General features: G+C 40.6%; 2 protein-coding genes across 6 annotated transcripts in view; both read left to right on the forward strand.

The window, feature by feature from the left end:
• LOC127439298 (C2 calcium-dependent domain-containing protein 4C-like) overlaps nucleotides 1-18,038 on the forward strand; it is a 416,605-nt gene that overhangs the window by 252,729 nt on the left and 145,838 nt on the right. The gene's annotated exons all lie outside the window — the stretch shown is intronic.
• Nucleotides 1-18,038, forward strand: part of LOC127439284 (transducin-like enhancer protein 4) — a 70,420-nt gene that overhangs the window by 10,606 nt on the left and 41,776 nt on the right. For all 5 annotated transcript variants that reach the window (XM_051695514.1, XM_051695515.1, XM_051695517.1 and 2 more), the window contains exons 2-3: nucleotides 1,206-1,303; nucleotides 2,420-2,483. In XM_051695514.1, the coding sequence (XP_051551474.1) occupies nucleotides 1,206-1,303; nucleotides 2,420-2,483 (162 nt within the window). The remainder of the gene's footprint in view (nucleotides 1-1,205; nucleotides 1,304-2,419; nucleotides 2,484-18,038) is intronic.

Raw genomic sequence — 18,038 nt, forward strand, 5'->3', positions numbered from 1 at the left:
GCAACTTAATTACTCGAAAGCTCACAGAGTGTCTGACCTCCACCGTTAGCCTAATTGGAATTTAATTGAATTTCACTTGTCTAGACTAATTAAGCTCCTACTGAAACTGCCAATCTTCAGCCGATTGCCGGACTTTGTGCTTCAGAGAGAGAACCTGGGATGATGGAAAGCCCGTAGGAGAGCAGGACAAAGGCAGCCATTTTATGAAGCAGCTGGGAAACATGTTTAAAAATAGCTATGGAAAGGTCTTTGGTTCTTAATGTGGAGGGGAGATACATAAGGGTACTGTACGATCAGCTTAGAGTGTGTAGGTCTCACTTGAAATGTTACTTGTAGCTAGGCCCTGGAATCTGCACTTTTATGTACATTTTCTGCAGAGATTTTGGAGGAAAATAAAATCAAAATTGTAGTTTTGTGGCTTTTAGTCCATATCTGTCATCTTTGAGGCCATCGATATGATAGCTGTACTCCTAAAAGTTGACAAAATAATATTTTAGCAGATACACGCATTTAAAATGTACAGACTATCTCTTCTGGGAAAACGGACCAAAAGTATTGATGACTCACCTTGCAATAATGGGCATATCCAAACTTTTTCCAATAAAATCCTCTGTAGAATGAAAATGCACCTCCCACTTGAACTTTTGGCTATCAATATCAAGAAGCAAATCATGGTTCATGGCGGTGACATAAACTAAAGGCTATTGGCTATTTTTTATAAATAAAAGGGACAAGCCCTTTGATATGTCCAGCCCAAACTTCCTATTTCAACAGGAAAGAAAACTGCACTTATCAAGCCATTCCATGAGGTTATTAAATATGCTAAAATGTTAAACAGAGCTTAGAGCTCTACACAAATATTGGTAGCTGTAAAAAAAATTTAATCAGCCAAAGATTATATATTTTTGAGATTCAAGTTAAGGATTTGGTGTAGTTGAACGATTGTGACCATTTAGTTACCAACTGGGCAATGGTGACATTTAGATGGAAACACTCGTTCTGGGAAAACTCTTGCAAGAACGTATTTGTGGCTATCAAAGGGTAAGGTTAAGGGTGAGGATGGGGTAAGGGTCTCACAAGAGAATGACCCAAGAGTATTTGAACAACTTCCTTCTCTACAGCCTCAAAATGGGTTATATTTTTGAGATATGGTTGTTTACAGGTTAATAACCCAGCCCTCACCCCGTTCTCCATTGATTCATCAGGTACCTCTGCAGTCTGGACAGTCATTTAAGTTCACAGTGCTGGAGACTCTGGACCGTATTAAAGAGGAGTTCCAGTTCCTTCAGGCTCAGTACCACAGGTGAGCTTGTATGTGCTGATTTACTCATCTCAGCATGTGAAAAGCTTTGGATTATTATGATTCTCTGCCCACAGGCTAATAACTAGCTGGATGTATGTTGAATTACTGTTAATTTATTGCATAAAGCAATATGATCTAAACAATGTAATGTGTTATCTGCTGAAAGATGCATTCACATTAAACCACTGGAGGTCAGCATGTCGCTCTACTGTTGGTTGCTTGTAGGCGTTCCAACTCAACTGTATCAGCTTTGGATAAAAGCATTTGCTAAATAAATCAATGTAAACGTATAATCAGGCAGGTCACATGAGCTCCACTGTCTGCACTCCCACTGGTAGTTGATGCATCATGTTGCTGTACGTTTGTGTTAAGTTGAACTTCAATGATGTTGTATCGCAAACGATCGCTGTCCCTCATGTCACCTCAAATGGCAAGCTCTCAGTGAAAATTAATGACTTCGTTCACTTTTTTGCTGCATATAACTGTCTGTGAAGTCAACATGATATTTTGGACATTAGTGTGAACTGTCCGTATCTATGGTGAGTTTTTTCTGTCAAGTCAACTACTGTCATGAGGGAGCAACAGTTTAAAGAATATTGCTGAGCAAGTAAGGTAAAATCGATATATTTATTACAACTAACCTGAATAATAACACATCCAGTTTAATGGCACAGACTTTTGAAGATAACTCTATCGCCCCCTTGAGTTTTGAGGTTTGCTACCACCACAGTAAATAAGAATACTCATTAAGCATGTTTAAACCACTTTTGTCAGCACAAATTTTTGTTCAAATTTCAATTTCATTTCATATGCATAGCGTCTTTCAATACATATTGTTCCAAAGCAACTTTGTTTCTGAAATAGTGTCTCAAAAAACAAAACTCTAATGCTCAATACAAAGGCGAGAGTGCCAAGGAAAAACTTACAAATGTACCTAACTCTGTTATCAAACTTATAATTCTATTATCTGTTATCTAATGACTAACTACTATGAAGTGCTCACGCAAATAAAATGGTTTAGTGCAAAACATCATAACTTATGGTTCATATACATAACTGAAATGGACAAATGCAATCGCAAATTTCTTTGTGACATTTCTTCTTTGTTTTTCGCAGTCTCAAACTGGAGTGTGAGAAACTGGCCAGCGAGAAGACTGAGATGCAGAGGCACTACATCATGGTGAGTCCGATCAACCCTCAGATTGCCACATCTGCCGTATGCTCCAGTAAACACCCACCTCACATGAAAGCCCGTCTGTGTTTAAAAAGAGAGAGATTGTGCTTGATTTCATGTTACAGGGTGTTTTGTTAACCCGGGGACACGTCATCAGTATTACAATAGGGGTTGGAGGAGATGAAAAGTGGAAAGAGAAGGGAGGAATGCGAGAGAGGGAGAGATAGAGATGTGGATGGATACGGCAATAGAGAGAAACAAAGATAGAGAGAGCAGGGCGTGAGCACAGACATGTAAATAATAAGAGGGAACAGAGATTCAGTGCTTGTGGAGAGCATATAACCCAAGAGGCTGTATTTTGTCTGTTAGACCTGCTATGTGGTCTGAGACTTGTTTCAACTGCCTTCCCCTTTATTTTCATGCATTTACAGTCACATTTGTCTCTTTAGAGATTAGATGGAGAACTGCATGTTCTTTTTTTATCTCTCTTTAATGAATGATTTAATGTTGATTGGCATGAAATAGTTTGCAGAGCTCATTTGTGATGGCGAATTAGACTTCTAGCTAACAAAAGTGATTGAGACAGTGGATTAGACAGTATTCAGTCATGTTAAAGACCTTGTTCAGTATCAGAGCTGTGGTGCAGCGATTCGCACACATGCCCCTGAGATATTAAGCCATGGTGCTCCTGTGAGATATGCAGGTTCGAATCTGGCCTGTGATACATCTCAGTTACATTCCTCTTCTGTCAAAGTCCACTATCTATCCAATAAAAAATTTTTTTTTAATAATAGTTCAGGTCAGTGCTGTGGTACAGTGCTTAGTGCACATGGTTAAGCCAGGGTGCTAACCAGGGAGATGCAGGTTTGAATCCAGCCTGCAACATGTCCTGATTACATTCCTCCTCTGTCAGTCTCCCCTAGCTATCCAGTTAAGTGAAAAACTTTTTTAAACATAGTTCAAGTTGAAACTGTGGTGAACTGTTTAGTGTGCATACTCCTGAGATATTGAGCCAGGGTGCTCATGTGGGAGGTGTAGGTTTGAATCCAGTCTGCAATGTGTCCCGGTCACATTCCTACTTCTTTCAATAGATTTTATTTATCCAATAAAGCAAAACATTTAACAATGTAGTTCAGGTCGGTGCTGTGGTGCAGCGATTGGCACACATGCTTCTGAGATATTGAGCCATGGTGCTAATGCGGGAAATGCAGGTTTGAGTCTGGCCTACAATGTGTCGTGATCCAATTCCCTCTGTCTCATCCAAAAACTTCCTGTCAATTTCCACTAACTATTCAATAGTCAAGTCAGCTTTTATTTATAGAGCACATTTAAGCAAGCTTTCTGTCAATTCTACACTGTCCTCTTCAGTTAAAGTGGTGTCCCTTTGAGTCGTTGTTGTGAATTTACCGGTGTCCAACTCTTCTATCTGTGTTGTATCATTTACAAGACACCATTGTACAAATTTCAGAACATTTGTGGAATTTTAAAGATGCACCATTTTCATATTAATTAATTACACCTAGACCAAGATGTTAATTGCTTGTTTTGTCATAACAGAGCAGTTGTGTTGTGTGTCTGTTTTGCGCTATTTATTGAGTTTTGTGTGTGTGTATGTGTGTGTGTTTTACACAGCAGGGACATGATCTGGCCTGTAATGAGTATATGCCTTCATGGTCACCGTTTCTCATGTGTGCAGTGTAGAAGGCAAGAATGGAGCGATGGAGCAAAAGAAAGAGAGAAGAAGCGAGATGGGGGAGGGATTAATGCACTACTACTTTTTGCTGTAACCCCCCCACCCCCACCCCACACACACACACACCCCAACTGATCCATCTGATTTATACAGAGTCTCTCTCTGCTCTTCTCAAGAACATTACTTTCACCAATTGCCCTCGTGTCTACAGTGAGAAAGACATAGAAAGAGAGAACAGGAGGACAGATCAGCAGCAAAGAAGAACAAGAAGAGAGAAAGACAGAGAGATGTGATTGAAACTGCAGTAAAAAGAAGAGGAGGGGGAAATAAAGGACTATAGAGAAGATGAAGAGGAATAGAAATCACAGAATGAGAGACAGTATAAAAGACAGCAGGAGACAGTATGACAAAAAGATGATGCCAGAGAAAGAAAAATAGAGGAAAAAGAGAGAAAATAAGGATATACTGTAAGTAAAGGAGGAGAGAATGGAAAAACCAGGGTGGGGTGGGGGAGGGGGATAAGACACATTTGAACATGATTACTCCTCTGTAAGCTAAATGTGTGAGTGCTGTGTGAGTGAAAGAATGAGGGAGGGGATGAGACAGAGAGATTGACAAAATAAAGAGACCGGATGGTTTTAATGAAGGAAAAAAATGCACTGGCAGATGTACTAATGTATTGCTCCTGTTTTTTTGTGATTAACATTTTTTATTGATTCATACAGTAAATAAAGAAAAGCAAAACATATATGCATAGAATAACATTTAACCCCCACTATTACCCCTCCCAAACTCGCCCTGACCCTCGACAAACATTCCTGTGGTCACGCATGAGTCTATACACAAAAAAAACAAAACAAAGAAACAAGCAAAAAAATAAAAATAAATAAATAAATAATATATATATATTTATACAAACACAGAGTCTGGGGCAAAACTAAATCCGAGTGCCCAAAACGTCACACATACAACACTGAACCTTCAACCAAAATTCTTGGATCTTAACACACCACCAAAAAATATGGGTTGTGTCTCCATCTTCTGATTGGCATCGCCATCAGGTGGGTGTGCCTTTAAGACCAAGCCTATACAATCTAGAGGGGGTCCAATAGACTCTATGTAAAATCTTAAATTGCATAAGGTGCACCCTTGCATCTCTAGCTACAGACTTGACATTTTTTAGAATCCTAGCTCACACTCCCTCCTCCAATACCAAGTTTAGATCTTTCTTCCATAATCTCTTGATAGAAGTTAAAGCTCCGTTCCCAAGACTTTGAATTAACAGGGAGTAATACACTGATGCCTCATGACCTTTTCCAAAAGCAGTAATCACCATTGTCAGAGTATCTGCCGCTTTATGGTACTCCCAAAAATAGTACAGAGCAGGTGGCGCAACTGTAAATACCTAAAAAACTGAAATCTGGGAATTCCAAAATGTTGAGGATTGCTCCTGTTTTAAGAGCTTTAAAATTGTTGCCATGCTATGATGGAAAAATAACAGATTTTTCCAAACCAAAAATAAATCAAATAGTAAAAAAAGACACTGCAATGCCACTGCAGTGCAATAAAGATGCTATATGTGTGTGTGTGTGTGTTTTTTTTTTTTTTTTTTTTGTTGTTGTTTTTTTTAGGATTGTTTTGACAGATATTAATGAAATCAGGAGACATAAATCTGAGAAACAGGAAAAAAAGTCTCCATTTGCTTTCCATTTAATCTCTTTTCTGCTTGGAGAATCAATTGAGTTATTATCTCCCATATATAAATGAGAGCAATTGGGATGTATTAATATAATGATGTTTTACACATATTTCTTTGTTTGTTGTAGTATTCCTTTACTGACATTTCCCATTCTCAATATACTTGTTAACTAATTAACTAAATCTGTGTTTTTATTCGATTCGAAATTCAATTTGATGTAATTGCATTCTGTTCAGTTTTCTTCACCTATAATTGCTCTGGTGGTCTATGAATCATTGCTCTGGTTTTGTTTAGCAGATAACGCAACTGCAATTTCTCCCAATCTGTCAGGAAACTTACCAGGTAACTTGTAATTCAGTCTCGGATTCAAGAAGAGCCGTCAACATCACTGTCGCTAACAGCGTTTGTGGCTTTCGTATAATGCCACTTTAATGTCTCACTTGAAAGAAGAGGAACTGTAATGAAAGTATTTATGATTCAGCTCTTTTTGTGGCCTGTGATTGATTAAAATAATGTCACTGCTGTAAAAATACAATATGAATGTCTCAATACCTAACTTCATTAGATGTCAGCAGTTTTATTAGTAGTGCAATGAACATTCATCCATGTTTTAAGAAACTTTCCATCTGGTTAAGGATTATATCCAGTATCACATTTACTCCACAGGAGTTCCCCAGTATTGTAAAAGGTAAAGTGTGTAATTTCTTCTAATAGCATCTCCAAACATGAAAGCAAAAATAATGACTGTTTTTAAGCAGGTTTTAGGTTTACTTCGCTATATTTTACATTTAGAATTGTCTGTTTACTCGAGAATGTGCATCTGCATTAGCTGGATCAGTTGTTGCCAGATTTTATTGCTGATTTAAAATATGTTATTCGATTATGATCTTGACCAACCATTTTGGAGATTTCGGTTTTCCCTATTCAAGTGGATAGGATTGGAAATTACGAACATGGCCTGAGTGACCTGACTTGCCTCAAAGGGACTTTGTTTTAACGTAGAACAAATTGCGTTAACTTTGAACATTTTAAATTGGAAAAAGATCATGGGAAACAATTGGAAAGCAATGGCATTTTCAAATCACTAAATATGATGTATGAGGTAACAAACTGAAATGAAACTGCTTGCCTGACAGGAAATGCACAGGAGTTTCTGTTAATTTTTTCATGTTTCGCCTATACCTTTGTTGTGTTCGTATTATTGCATGTTCCCTTGTCTTTTTAAAATTGTGTTCTGATCAATTAGTATTAAAACACAACTGAAGCAGTTGGAGCCATAACCTGTTGGCACACGTTCCAGACACGTTATGCCTTGGTGCTCAAGTGTGTCAAAGGTTTGAATCTGTGTTGTGTCCCTATCTTTTTACCTTCTCTTTTTCCCTATAGTTTGGCTACTTTTATTGTCACTAAAATGGCAAAAACAGCAGAACTGGAGGGAATATTTGTAATTAATTTTATATTATTTTTATATTAATAAATTAATAAATGTATTTCTCCTATAATTACAGTGTTTGCAAGGCAAACGTATTGATATTACTCAAACATTCTATTTTTATTAGGGCTGTCAATCTAATTAAAAATTACATTTGAAAAAAAATCTAATTCATTTAACTTTTTAATGGAATTAATTACATGATATGCTAAATAATCAAATTAATCACAAATAATCAATATTTGGTGGAAAAGCCCCAAAATAAAGATAATTCAATATATAACAAAAATAAAAATAATTGTAACATAATGAATGTAGTAATATTCATTTATAATAAAATGCTAATATAATAATATCAGATAATTCAAAGAAATGTGAATGTGGCAGACGAGTAAAACGTTAATAAGACCATACAAAAAGTGGCTTTAGAAGTGTCATGAAATGAGTGGAGGACCCAGGGATGCAGAGAAACAAATAACAGTTTATTGAAAACACAGTAGAAAAATAGGCTCCAGTAGGCTCAGGTTGCAGGTGACTGGAGACAGTGTGGCAGAGGTGAGGAAGAAGACAGTGATGACCAACTTGGGACACCCGGGTGATGAATAGATGACAGCGATTTACAGTGTAAGATTTCCAAAGTTGAGTAAATCAAACAGTCTCTGAGCAATAATCCAACCGATAGCAGCAAACTTGAACAAACTGGCAGAAGACAAACAAAGAGCAAAACAGGACAAGACCGATTGACTGGTGAGACTGTGATGCTACACAAGTGAACAATCTGGCACTAGAAACAAGAGGGTATAAATAGACAGAGTTAACAAGCTGCAGGTGGCAATAATCAGCTTGTGAACGGCGCAAATGAACGTTCCCATAGAAACGTTAATCGCACCTTTCACGCAGCAGAAGGAAAACACAAAAGGGAAACAACCTCACGCAGACACACAGGAAAAGAAAGGCAGACCCACCGGATCATGACAGTACATTTTGATCCCAGTTTATGTGAGGGCAGCCTAAGCGGCAGGTCTTGAGAAGTTAACCAGACCTTCTCACAAACATAAACTGGCTTAGAACGGTGACGGTCTGCCGACGCTTTGTTCCGATCGGCAGTCTGCAAAAGGGCTTCTCTGGTGATCCTCCAGGTGCTACGGCATCTCTGGAGAAAGGCATGCGCAGACGGAACAATAGCATCAGGTTCTTGGGAGAGGAACAGAGGAGGCTGGTAGCCTAAACAGCACTGGAAGGGCGACATTCCCGTAGACGACAACGGCAAGGAATTATGTGCATACTCAACCCAGGTAAGTTTGGAACTCCAAGTCGACGGCTTCCGGGAGGCCACACAGCGCAGGGCCCTCTCCAAATCTTGGTTCGCTTGGCTTGCCCATTGTTCTGGGTGAAACTCGGAGGACAAACTTAGTCGCACCCAGTTGCCTAAAGAATTCTGTCCAAACTTAGAGACAAACTGGGGTCCCCTGTCAGAAACCATGTCCGTCGGGAGGCCATGAATGTGAAAGATGTGATCAATGACAGTAGCTGCTGTCTCCCCCGCAGAAGGTAATTTGGGGAAGGGAATAAAATGGGCCGCCTTCGAGAGCCGGTCCACCACAGTCAAAAGGACTGTATTGCCATTGGACGGGGGTAAACCGGTAACAAAATCCAAGGCAATGTGGGACCAGGATCTCAAAGGGACTGGCAGCGGCCGAAGGAGAGCCCCTCAGGGGGCCGACTGGAAGTCTTACCACAAGCGCACACCAGACAAGCCACAACAAACTGATGAACATCCTGCGCCAGTGTGGGCCACCAGAACCGCTGCTTAGCTAACGCCCGAGTGCGAGCAGCCCCTGGGTGACAGGCGAGATTAGACGAATGACCTCACTGGAGGACTTTTGTCTGGACCGATTCAGGAACAAATAACAGATTCGCTGGACACTCCATCGGAATAGGAATGTTACGTAAGGCTGAGCGAACTTTAGACTCAACTTCCCAAGACACCGCTGCTACCATCACATTAGATGAAAGAACGGTATCTGGAGAAGTCAAGATGGTCCGGGACGATGCGTCAAGCTTGCCGTTCTTAGAACTGGGGCGATACAAGATGGAAAAATCTAAATCTGCCAAAAGAAAGTGCCCAACATGCCTGTCGAGAATGTAGGCTTTTGCCAGTACAAATGTATTCTAAGTTCTTGTGATCAGTCCAGATCAATAAAGGAACCCCCGACCCCTCCAACCAGTGACCCCACTCGCCCAAGGCCAACCTGACAGCCAGCAACTCTCTGTTGCCGATATCATAATTCCGTTCCGCTGGAGTCAAGCGAGGAGAAAAGAATGTGCTGGGATGCAGCCTCTCGTCCAATATAGACTTCTGAGACAAAATAGCCCCAACTCTGACCTCTGACGCGTCAACCTCCACCACAAACTGGCGAGACAAATCAGGATTAATCAGAATGGGAGCTGAAATGAAGCAGCTTTAAAGTTTTTGAAACGCAGACTGAGCCTGCAAAGACCAAACAAAACATGTCTTGGTGGAGGTCAAACTCATCAGAGGTGCAGCGACTTGACTGAAGTTCAGAATTTATCGCCGGTAGAAATGGGCAAACCCCAGAAACTGCTAGACTGCCTTGTAAGAATCTGGAGTTGGCCAGTTGACAACAGCTTTAACCTTAGCGGAGTCCATTCAGATTCCATCAGCAAGAGGATGAACTCCAGGAGCGAAACCTATTGTGCGTGAAACTCGCACTTCTCCGCCTTGACGAACAAATAATCCTCCAGCAGTCGCTGAAGCACTCAAAATGTCGTCATGATAAACAAAAACTAACTGATTGACCATGTCCCGGAGCACATAATTGACGAGTGCTTGGAAGACGACCAGGGCGTTGGAAAGGCATAACGAGATATTCGAAGTGCCCGGTGGGCGTGTTAAGGGCCATCTTCTATTCGTCACCCTCTCTTATCCGGACCAAGAGGTAAGCATTGCGTAAATCCAACTTCGTGAAAATGGTGGCCCCTTTCAAGAGTTTGAAGGCCGACGACATCAAGGATAATGGGTAAAGGATAACGATTCTTCACTGTGATGTCGTTCAGCCCCCAATAAACTATTCAGGGTCTTAAGGAGCCATCCTTATTAACAACGAAGAAGAACCCCACCCCGGTCGGAGTGGAAGAGGGACGAATTATACCTGCTGCCAGAGAATCGTTGTTATAATTCTCCATGGCCTCCCTCTCCAGAGCAGAGAGCGAACAGAGATGACCTCGAGGCGGAGAAGTGCCAGGCAGCAGATCAATCGCACAGTTGTACGGACGGTGCGTAGGTAGAGAAGCAGCTCAGGACTTGCTGAACACTGCCCTCAGATCACGGTAGACCTCGGGTACCCCAGTGAGATCTGCCGATGACTCCTGAGACACAGAACAAGATGAAACTGAGGAGAAAGCAGAGACAAGATATTGAGACAAGCAAAAAGGGCTCCAAGACAACACTATCAGCCCAGTTTAAATGAAGGTTGTGAGTTACCAGCCACGGATGTCCCAAGACCACTGGAGCTGAGGGTGACCGAATGACAAAAAACATATCTCTTCAACATGGTTCACAGGGATGGTAAGAGTGATGGGTCCCATAGCGTGTGTAGCCATGGTGAGTGGTATGCCACAGAGAGTTCTGACAGAGATGGGATCCTTGAGCAGTGATGGTGGAATTGACCACTTAGTAACCAGTTCAGAACCCAGAAAATTACCCTCAGCTCCAGAATCGACAAGAGTGAAGATGGAGTGGACGGATTCCTTTAACTGCAACCTGGCTGGGAAGAGCGCCTTGCTTCCAGGGGATTTATACAGAGGGGTAATGCTCACCAGTAACCCCTTGTCTACTGGTGAGTTGTGTCTTTTACCAGACAGAAAGCAGCAGTGTGACCCGGTTGTCCGCAGTACAGACACAAACCATTGACTAAACATCTTTAGGAGGATACAGGAGGATAGCCAGGCTCTCCCAACCTGCATGGGTTCCTCCGACAACACAGATTCTGATGGACTGGCCGATGAAGGAAAACAGGCAGATGAGACAGGAACCTCCCTAGATGGAGCAGCTTTGCGATATCTTCGTCGAACGGTGAGGCGATTATCCACCCTGATGGCCAAATCAACTAGATCATCGAGGCATTTAGGGAGGTCCAGAGCATAAATCTCGTCTTTAACCCGGTTGGAAAGCCCATACAGGAACCAGTCACACTGTGCCTGCTCGTTCCATCCGCACGATGCAGCAAGAGTGCGAAATTCAATAGAGTGGTCAGACACTGACCTGTCGCCTTGACGAAGTTCTGAAAGCACTCTCGGCAGAAAGCCCGTGGCAGCACGGTCGAACACCTTACACGGTTCATCCGAAAAGGTGTGGAAGGATGAGCAGCACCGATGTCTGTCATCCCAAACCGCCGTTCCCTACTCACGAGCCTGGCCAGAGAGAAGTGTGATCACGTAAGCAACCTTGGCGTTCTCAGTGGGAAAAGACAATGGTTGGAGAGCAAAATCCAGAGCATTGCGACAGAAATGATCGACATCGATGGTGGAGGTGGGACCAGCGCTAGGAGAGATCTGTAGATGTTGAAGCATTGATGTTAACTCGGCTATCCTCCTTGCCATCTCTTCAATGGCATGACTAGCGGTGTTGAGCTGGTCCTGCTGACAACCAAGGAGCCCCCCCTGCTGGTCGATGGTGGTACGGAGAGAGGTGTCAATCTGTCAGAGGTAGACTTCAGAGATGTTTTCACACAATGTGTTTCTTGCATTCTGACTGTACACAACGTTTTGTTTTTTTTGCATCTCATTGTATTTGCATCGCATTTCACTGGTCTCTAGCCATTTTTTTTTAAATGTTATACTTTTTAAGTATAAAAATCACCCATTCACTTATAGTTTTAGAATGTTTGTGATTCAAAATCAACGATGACATTGATATTTGCCTGCTGAATTGTGATTGTCATCTTCATTGCATTATTTGCATACTGAATTTTAATTGGTATTTTCTTACATTCCAAAGGCTGCACAGAAGTCATGTTGTACTGTGATGCAGCATTTTATTTATGCAGAACTAAAGCCTAAAACATAAAACTATTAAATTAATCTTTAGCTGCCTTGTAGGCATTATATTTCCTTTAGGAACTGCCAATCTAGTAAAAATTCCCTTTTTTCTTAAAAGCTTATCTTGTCTGAAAATACAGAAGCTGGATATATTTACAGTATATCAGTCAGTTCTAATGGAAAAATTGGCCTGTTTGGTGTAAATGGGGTCATGTGATTAGCCAGAAAGGGCAGCCCAGTGGAAATTATGTCTGATCCATGTTGTCTGTCTAAACTACTGGATCACATGTACAGGACAAGCCAATTAATGTGTCTGGGTTCAAAAGATCACAGCTGCATCTAATACAGTGGCAATCTCACACACACATACACACACACAAACACACACAAGCTATGAAATGTTACCTTCACTTATACGTAGTATACAAAGGTAGGAAGGCAAAATGTCACATCCAAATCCAATGTGTGCTTAACATCCTGTATTTCATCTGGTTGTTTTTTGGAAGGCAGCATAGATGTATCCTTTTCTCTCTATAATACAGTGTTATTATAGATTAGAATTTTAAATTTAGCTGTTATTGCTGTTGCATATTCAATTTGTCCTTTCAATTTAGTTTCGTTTTCATTACTCGTCAGTTTAGTTTTACACAATGTCTACACTGGACGAGAATGATGTAATGTGTTGTCATTAGATAATTGCTCCAATTATAATCAATGATCCTGTAAACACTGGATGTGACCATTGTGCTGTGGTGACACAAAAATGGCATCTGAAAGAGCAATTGAAAGGAGAAAATGAATTTACACACACATATATGCAGTATATACAGTATATAGATTTACACTCACTGGCCACTTTATTAGGCACACCTGTACATCTACTTATTCATGCGATTATCTAATCAGCCAATCGTGTGGCAGCAGTGTAATGTATAAAACCATGCAGATACAGGTCAGGAGCTTCAGTTAATGTTCAACCATCAGAATGGGGTAAAAATGTGATCTCAGTTATTTAGACCATGGCATGATTGTTGGTGCCAGACGGGCTGGTTTTAGTATTTCTGTAACTGCTGATCTCCTGGGATTTTCATGCACAACAGTCTCTAGAGTGTATTGGGAATGGTGCGAAAAACAACCAGTAAGCGACGGTTCTGTGGACGAAAATGCCTTTTTGACAACAGAGATCAATGGAGAATGACCAGACTGGTTCAAGCTGACAGAAAGACTAAGGTAACTCAGATAACTCCTCTGTACAATTATAGTGAGCAGAATAGCATCTCAGAATGCACAACACATCGAACCTTGAGGTGGATGGGCTACAACAGCTGAAGACCACGTTGGGTTCCACTTCTGTCAGCCAAGAACAGAAAACTGAGGCTGTAGTGGGCCTTCCATTTGTGTACCTCAGCAGAAACCCAGATTTGTCAGACCAGGCGATGTGTTTCCAGTCGTCTACTATCCAGTTTTGGTGAGCCTGTGCCCACTGCAGCCTCAGTCCTGTTCTTAGCTGACAGTAGTGGTACCCGGAGGGGTCTTCTGCTGCTGTAGCCCATCCGCCTCAATGTTCGACGTGTTGTACATTCAGAAATGCTTTTCTGCATAGCACTGTTGTAACACGTGTTTATTTGGGTTACTGTCACCTTCCTGTCAGCTTGGACCAGCCTGGCCATTCTCCTCTGACCTCTGACATTAACAAGCCATTTTCACCAACAGAACTGTCACTCGTTGGATGTTTTTTGTTTTTCACACCATTCTCTTTACACCCTAGAGACTTGTGCGTGAAAATCCCAGGAGTTACAGAAATACTCAAACCAGCCCGTCTGGCACCAACAAACATGCCACGGTCTAAATCACATTAAATCACCATTCTGATGGTTGATATGAACATTAACTGGAGCTCCTGACCCATATCTACTGTACATGATTTTATACATTGCACTGCTGCCATATGATTTGCTGATTAGATAATCGCATGAATAACTAAATGTACAGGTGTACCTAATAAAGTGGCCAGTCAGTGTATGTATGTATGTATATATGTATATATATATATATATATATATTATACAGTATATATTCAATTTGTGACTATTTCTACCAAGAAGTAAGAAATGTGATCAGTGCATTATCAATGGTTTTTGAAGCTCGCTTTCATGTTTCCATATAAGGTACCTTAATACACAAAACACTGTCTGTTAATTTATTGACTGACTTGGCAGTGATGTAGCAAAGCAGCTGTCTTTGGTTTCAGTCACAGGCAAGATATCTACAAAGATTTCAGCATCCGGAGCAGAGTGTCCTGCTACAGAGCAGGATATGTGCACTAGCGACGGATGGCAAACAGCTGCCGAGTTGAACCAGCGTACACCCAGTACATATTGCCCTGTGTTAGACTAGCGAAGACTAATACACACATGTAAGCGGACACACACACATACTGTGGCAGGAGGAGAAGCTTTGAACCTCCGCCGTGCTGAGCCCTGCTACATCCACCACATGCTGTGCACAATGTGCTCCAGACAACACACACGGACACACACACACGAGGGATTACACATATATTTGTGGTGTAGAATACAAATGCACTGACATGAGAGAGAGAGAGATTATATAAAAAGAGTCTCTGCGAGGGAACACAAAAACACGAAGCTATTATGAGCGAAAAACACGTCACAATTCAGACAATGTCTGGAACATTGCAATCACAAAAACCAGCGTCATGTCACAGTGAAACTTGCCCACACACTTTTAGGAGCATATACAGACGCTGTGAATTTAGCGACAGAAGTTTGAAAGTTCTTCAGCTGAAATCGGTCTGTGCTTACTGAAATTCGAATCACTGCCCCTAGTGGCTGCAGCTGGAAGTGTTGTTGAATGTATGGGCACTTGTGAGCTCTAGTTTTAGGGTGAAATGTCCACAGAGTGGCGCCAAAAGTGAGTTTATTTTTAGTTGTAAATGATGTGATATAGTCAACAGGAATGCATATTTTATTAACTCTACCCCTAAGCCAAACCCCAACCCTAAACCAAACAGTCAGTGACATGAGATAATTTTAGAGCAAAAATGCATCCTCAGAATAGCGGTCACCATTGTTTGTGAATGTGATTACGTCTTGGTTTCCATGGGACCAGAACCCGTGTCTTGGAGGTTTATCAGTAACGCTAAAAGGAAATGTATTCTTGCTTGAATTAATGCAAAGATGGCGAATGGCGCTTGTCAGTAATTTGGCAGAATTTGGTTGATTTTAGGGTACATGAACTTTCAGAAGCATTATCTTGATTTTCTCTGTGATCATGTTGGCGAATCAGCTTTCCTAAACATGCATTTAGATAACATTTATGCGTTTAATGCATAATTACAGTGCATTTAAGGATTACATTTATTCGTAAGTGTGTTTCCTGGGAATCTAACACATTACCTTGCCAGTTGAGCTACAGGAGCAAAATACAATATGAATGCAGGCTCACTGTGTCTGCAATACACACTTCTACATGTATAGAATATAGTATAACTGTTAGGCTAAAAGACACATTAAAGAGCTGAACTGAATTGCTTTGAAACGAAAATGAGCTGCAGGTTTCCTGTTCCACATTAAAATGTCCTTCTGCCTGTTTGTCAGTCAGATTGTCAGTCTTTTGCCCTGTCACTTAGTATTTCCTTAAGGGAGACTATAGAAAAGACAACTTGCTAATTAAACAATTTCAACTTAATTAAACTTCTTGTTAGTTGTGCTGGTAGGGGTTAAATTGAATGTGTGTAGATCAAGGTAATCGATTACTTGTCACTTAAAGCTGCATTGTGTAATTTCAGTACCACTAGTGTCATAAAAACAGAATTATAAAAATAATGTCTGTTTGCAAACACTTCGACTTTCTTATGTTGCTTAGACAAAAATGTAGCCCCGCCCCAAACTCTAACTATTGGTTTAGCAAATGCTAGGTTGTCCAGTGGAGTTGTTTCCATTCTGTTGGTCCTACTGATAGACCAATTGATTACAATACATAATCAAATCAATTAACTGGCTGATACTTGGCCATTTTGAGATTGCAGCTTAATCACATGGGAACTCAACATGTTGCTGCTGAATGTTCTGGTACCCTGACATTGACCCCATACTGCAGAGTTACTGACAAGTGCCATCCATAACTTTTTGCACCATTTCAAATGTGTTTACTTTTTTCTCTTGTACTACTGCTCGAGCGACTTCAGAGATACAGGTTCTGGTCCCGTATAAAAATCTGGAAGGAACCGCATTCACATAAACACTGGTGAGCGTGATTTGGAGGTTGCATTTTCGGTCTAAATTTTTACTTCACGGTTAGGTTTAGATTGGGACTGGAGTTAGGGCGTGTGGCTAATAAAATATACATTTCTCTTGACTGTAAATCATTTACAACTTAAAACAACTCTCTTAACAGCTCACTTTTGGTGCTACTCTGTGGAAATTTCACCCAGAGTTCAAACATACCCATACGTTCAACAACACTTCCAGCTTCGGCCACTGGGGGCAGTGGTTTGAATTTTGGAACGCATAGACTGATTTCAGCAGCAAAATTATTGACAAACTGTTGCCAAAATTCACAGTAAGATCAGTGTGTGCTATTGCAGGCATCAGCAGATAGTCATGCCCACTTTGCTAATGAACAGTGTTAGTTCCCCTTTGTGTTGGGCTCAAATTCATACATTTTAAACTTTGACAATTTCCTAATTTCTTATTTGACATAATTAAATTGTAAATTATATCAGATGTCAGCCATCTGCTACTCTCTTCTCTAGATATCATTTTGTTTGCATTTAAATTTCCACTGTCTCTCAAGCACATGATTCCACATGAAAGCATGCTGAGAATTGATGTTGGTCCGACATAAGGCAGACACTTTTGGCCATAGCGAATGTAATACAAGCAGCATTAATGGCCCCCTGGGCCACTGCAAAGGTTTTTAAAACCATTCCCAGCATTCCCACTACGCTTTTGGCAAGCAGAGCTAGTGGATGTGATTTATATGTGTTTGTGTGCGTACAGTATGCCAGCAAACCAGATAGACGGTGAAATGGGGATCTCCCAATAAATCTGCTTTTATGTCATGCTTTACCTGAAATTCATCAACTACTGAAGTGATCGATACTCAAAAGACAATAAATTATAATACAGAGCAACATGTATCTTAATTAAATAGTGCACTCAAAAAATGAAAATTCTCATTTTGTTCCAAATCCGTATTACTCTTTTCTTCTGGGCAATACAAAAGGGTGAATTTAAAGAATTAAAATTAAAAGAAGAATTTTAAAGTTATTTAGAGTGAAAATCTTTACTTCTGACAAAGTTTTTCTTTGCACATTCATGAGTCAATGAGAGAAGTTTGTTCACGTGTTTATGTGTTGACACTAGAAGTTACGTTGTTGACCCGAGAACTTGCACTATTTTTGCTTTTGCATGTTCAAAAGTGCATGAGAGAAGCTTGTTCACACGTTTATATGTTGACATTAGTCATTTGATTTTTCACATGAGATCTTGCACTGTTTTTGCTTTAAGCTATGTTGCTTTTGGAAGAACTTGCACTGTTTTTTTTTTTTTTTTTTGCATATTAAAAGGTGCATGAGAGAAGCTCGTTCACACTTTCATTTGTTCACATGAGATTTTTCACTGTTTATGCTTTTGTAATGTTCTTTTGCTT

The sequence above is a fragment of the Myxocyprinus asiaticus genome, chromosome 50, assembly GCF_019703515.2.
Source record: "Myxocyprinus asiaticus isolate MX2 ecotype Aquarium Trade chromosome 50, UBuf_Myxa_2, whole genome shotgun sequence".
NCBI classification, from domain to species: domain Eukaryota; kingdom Metazoa; phylum Chordata; class Actinopteri; order Cypriniformes; family Catostomidae; genus Myxocyprinus; species Myxocyprinus asiaticus.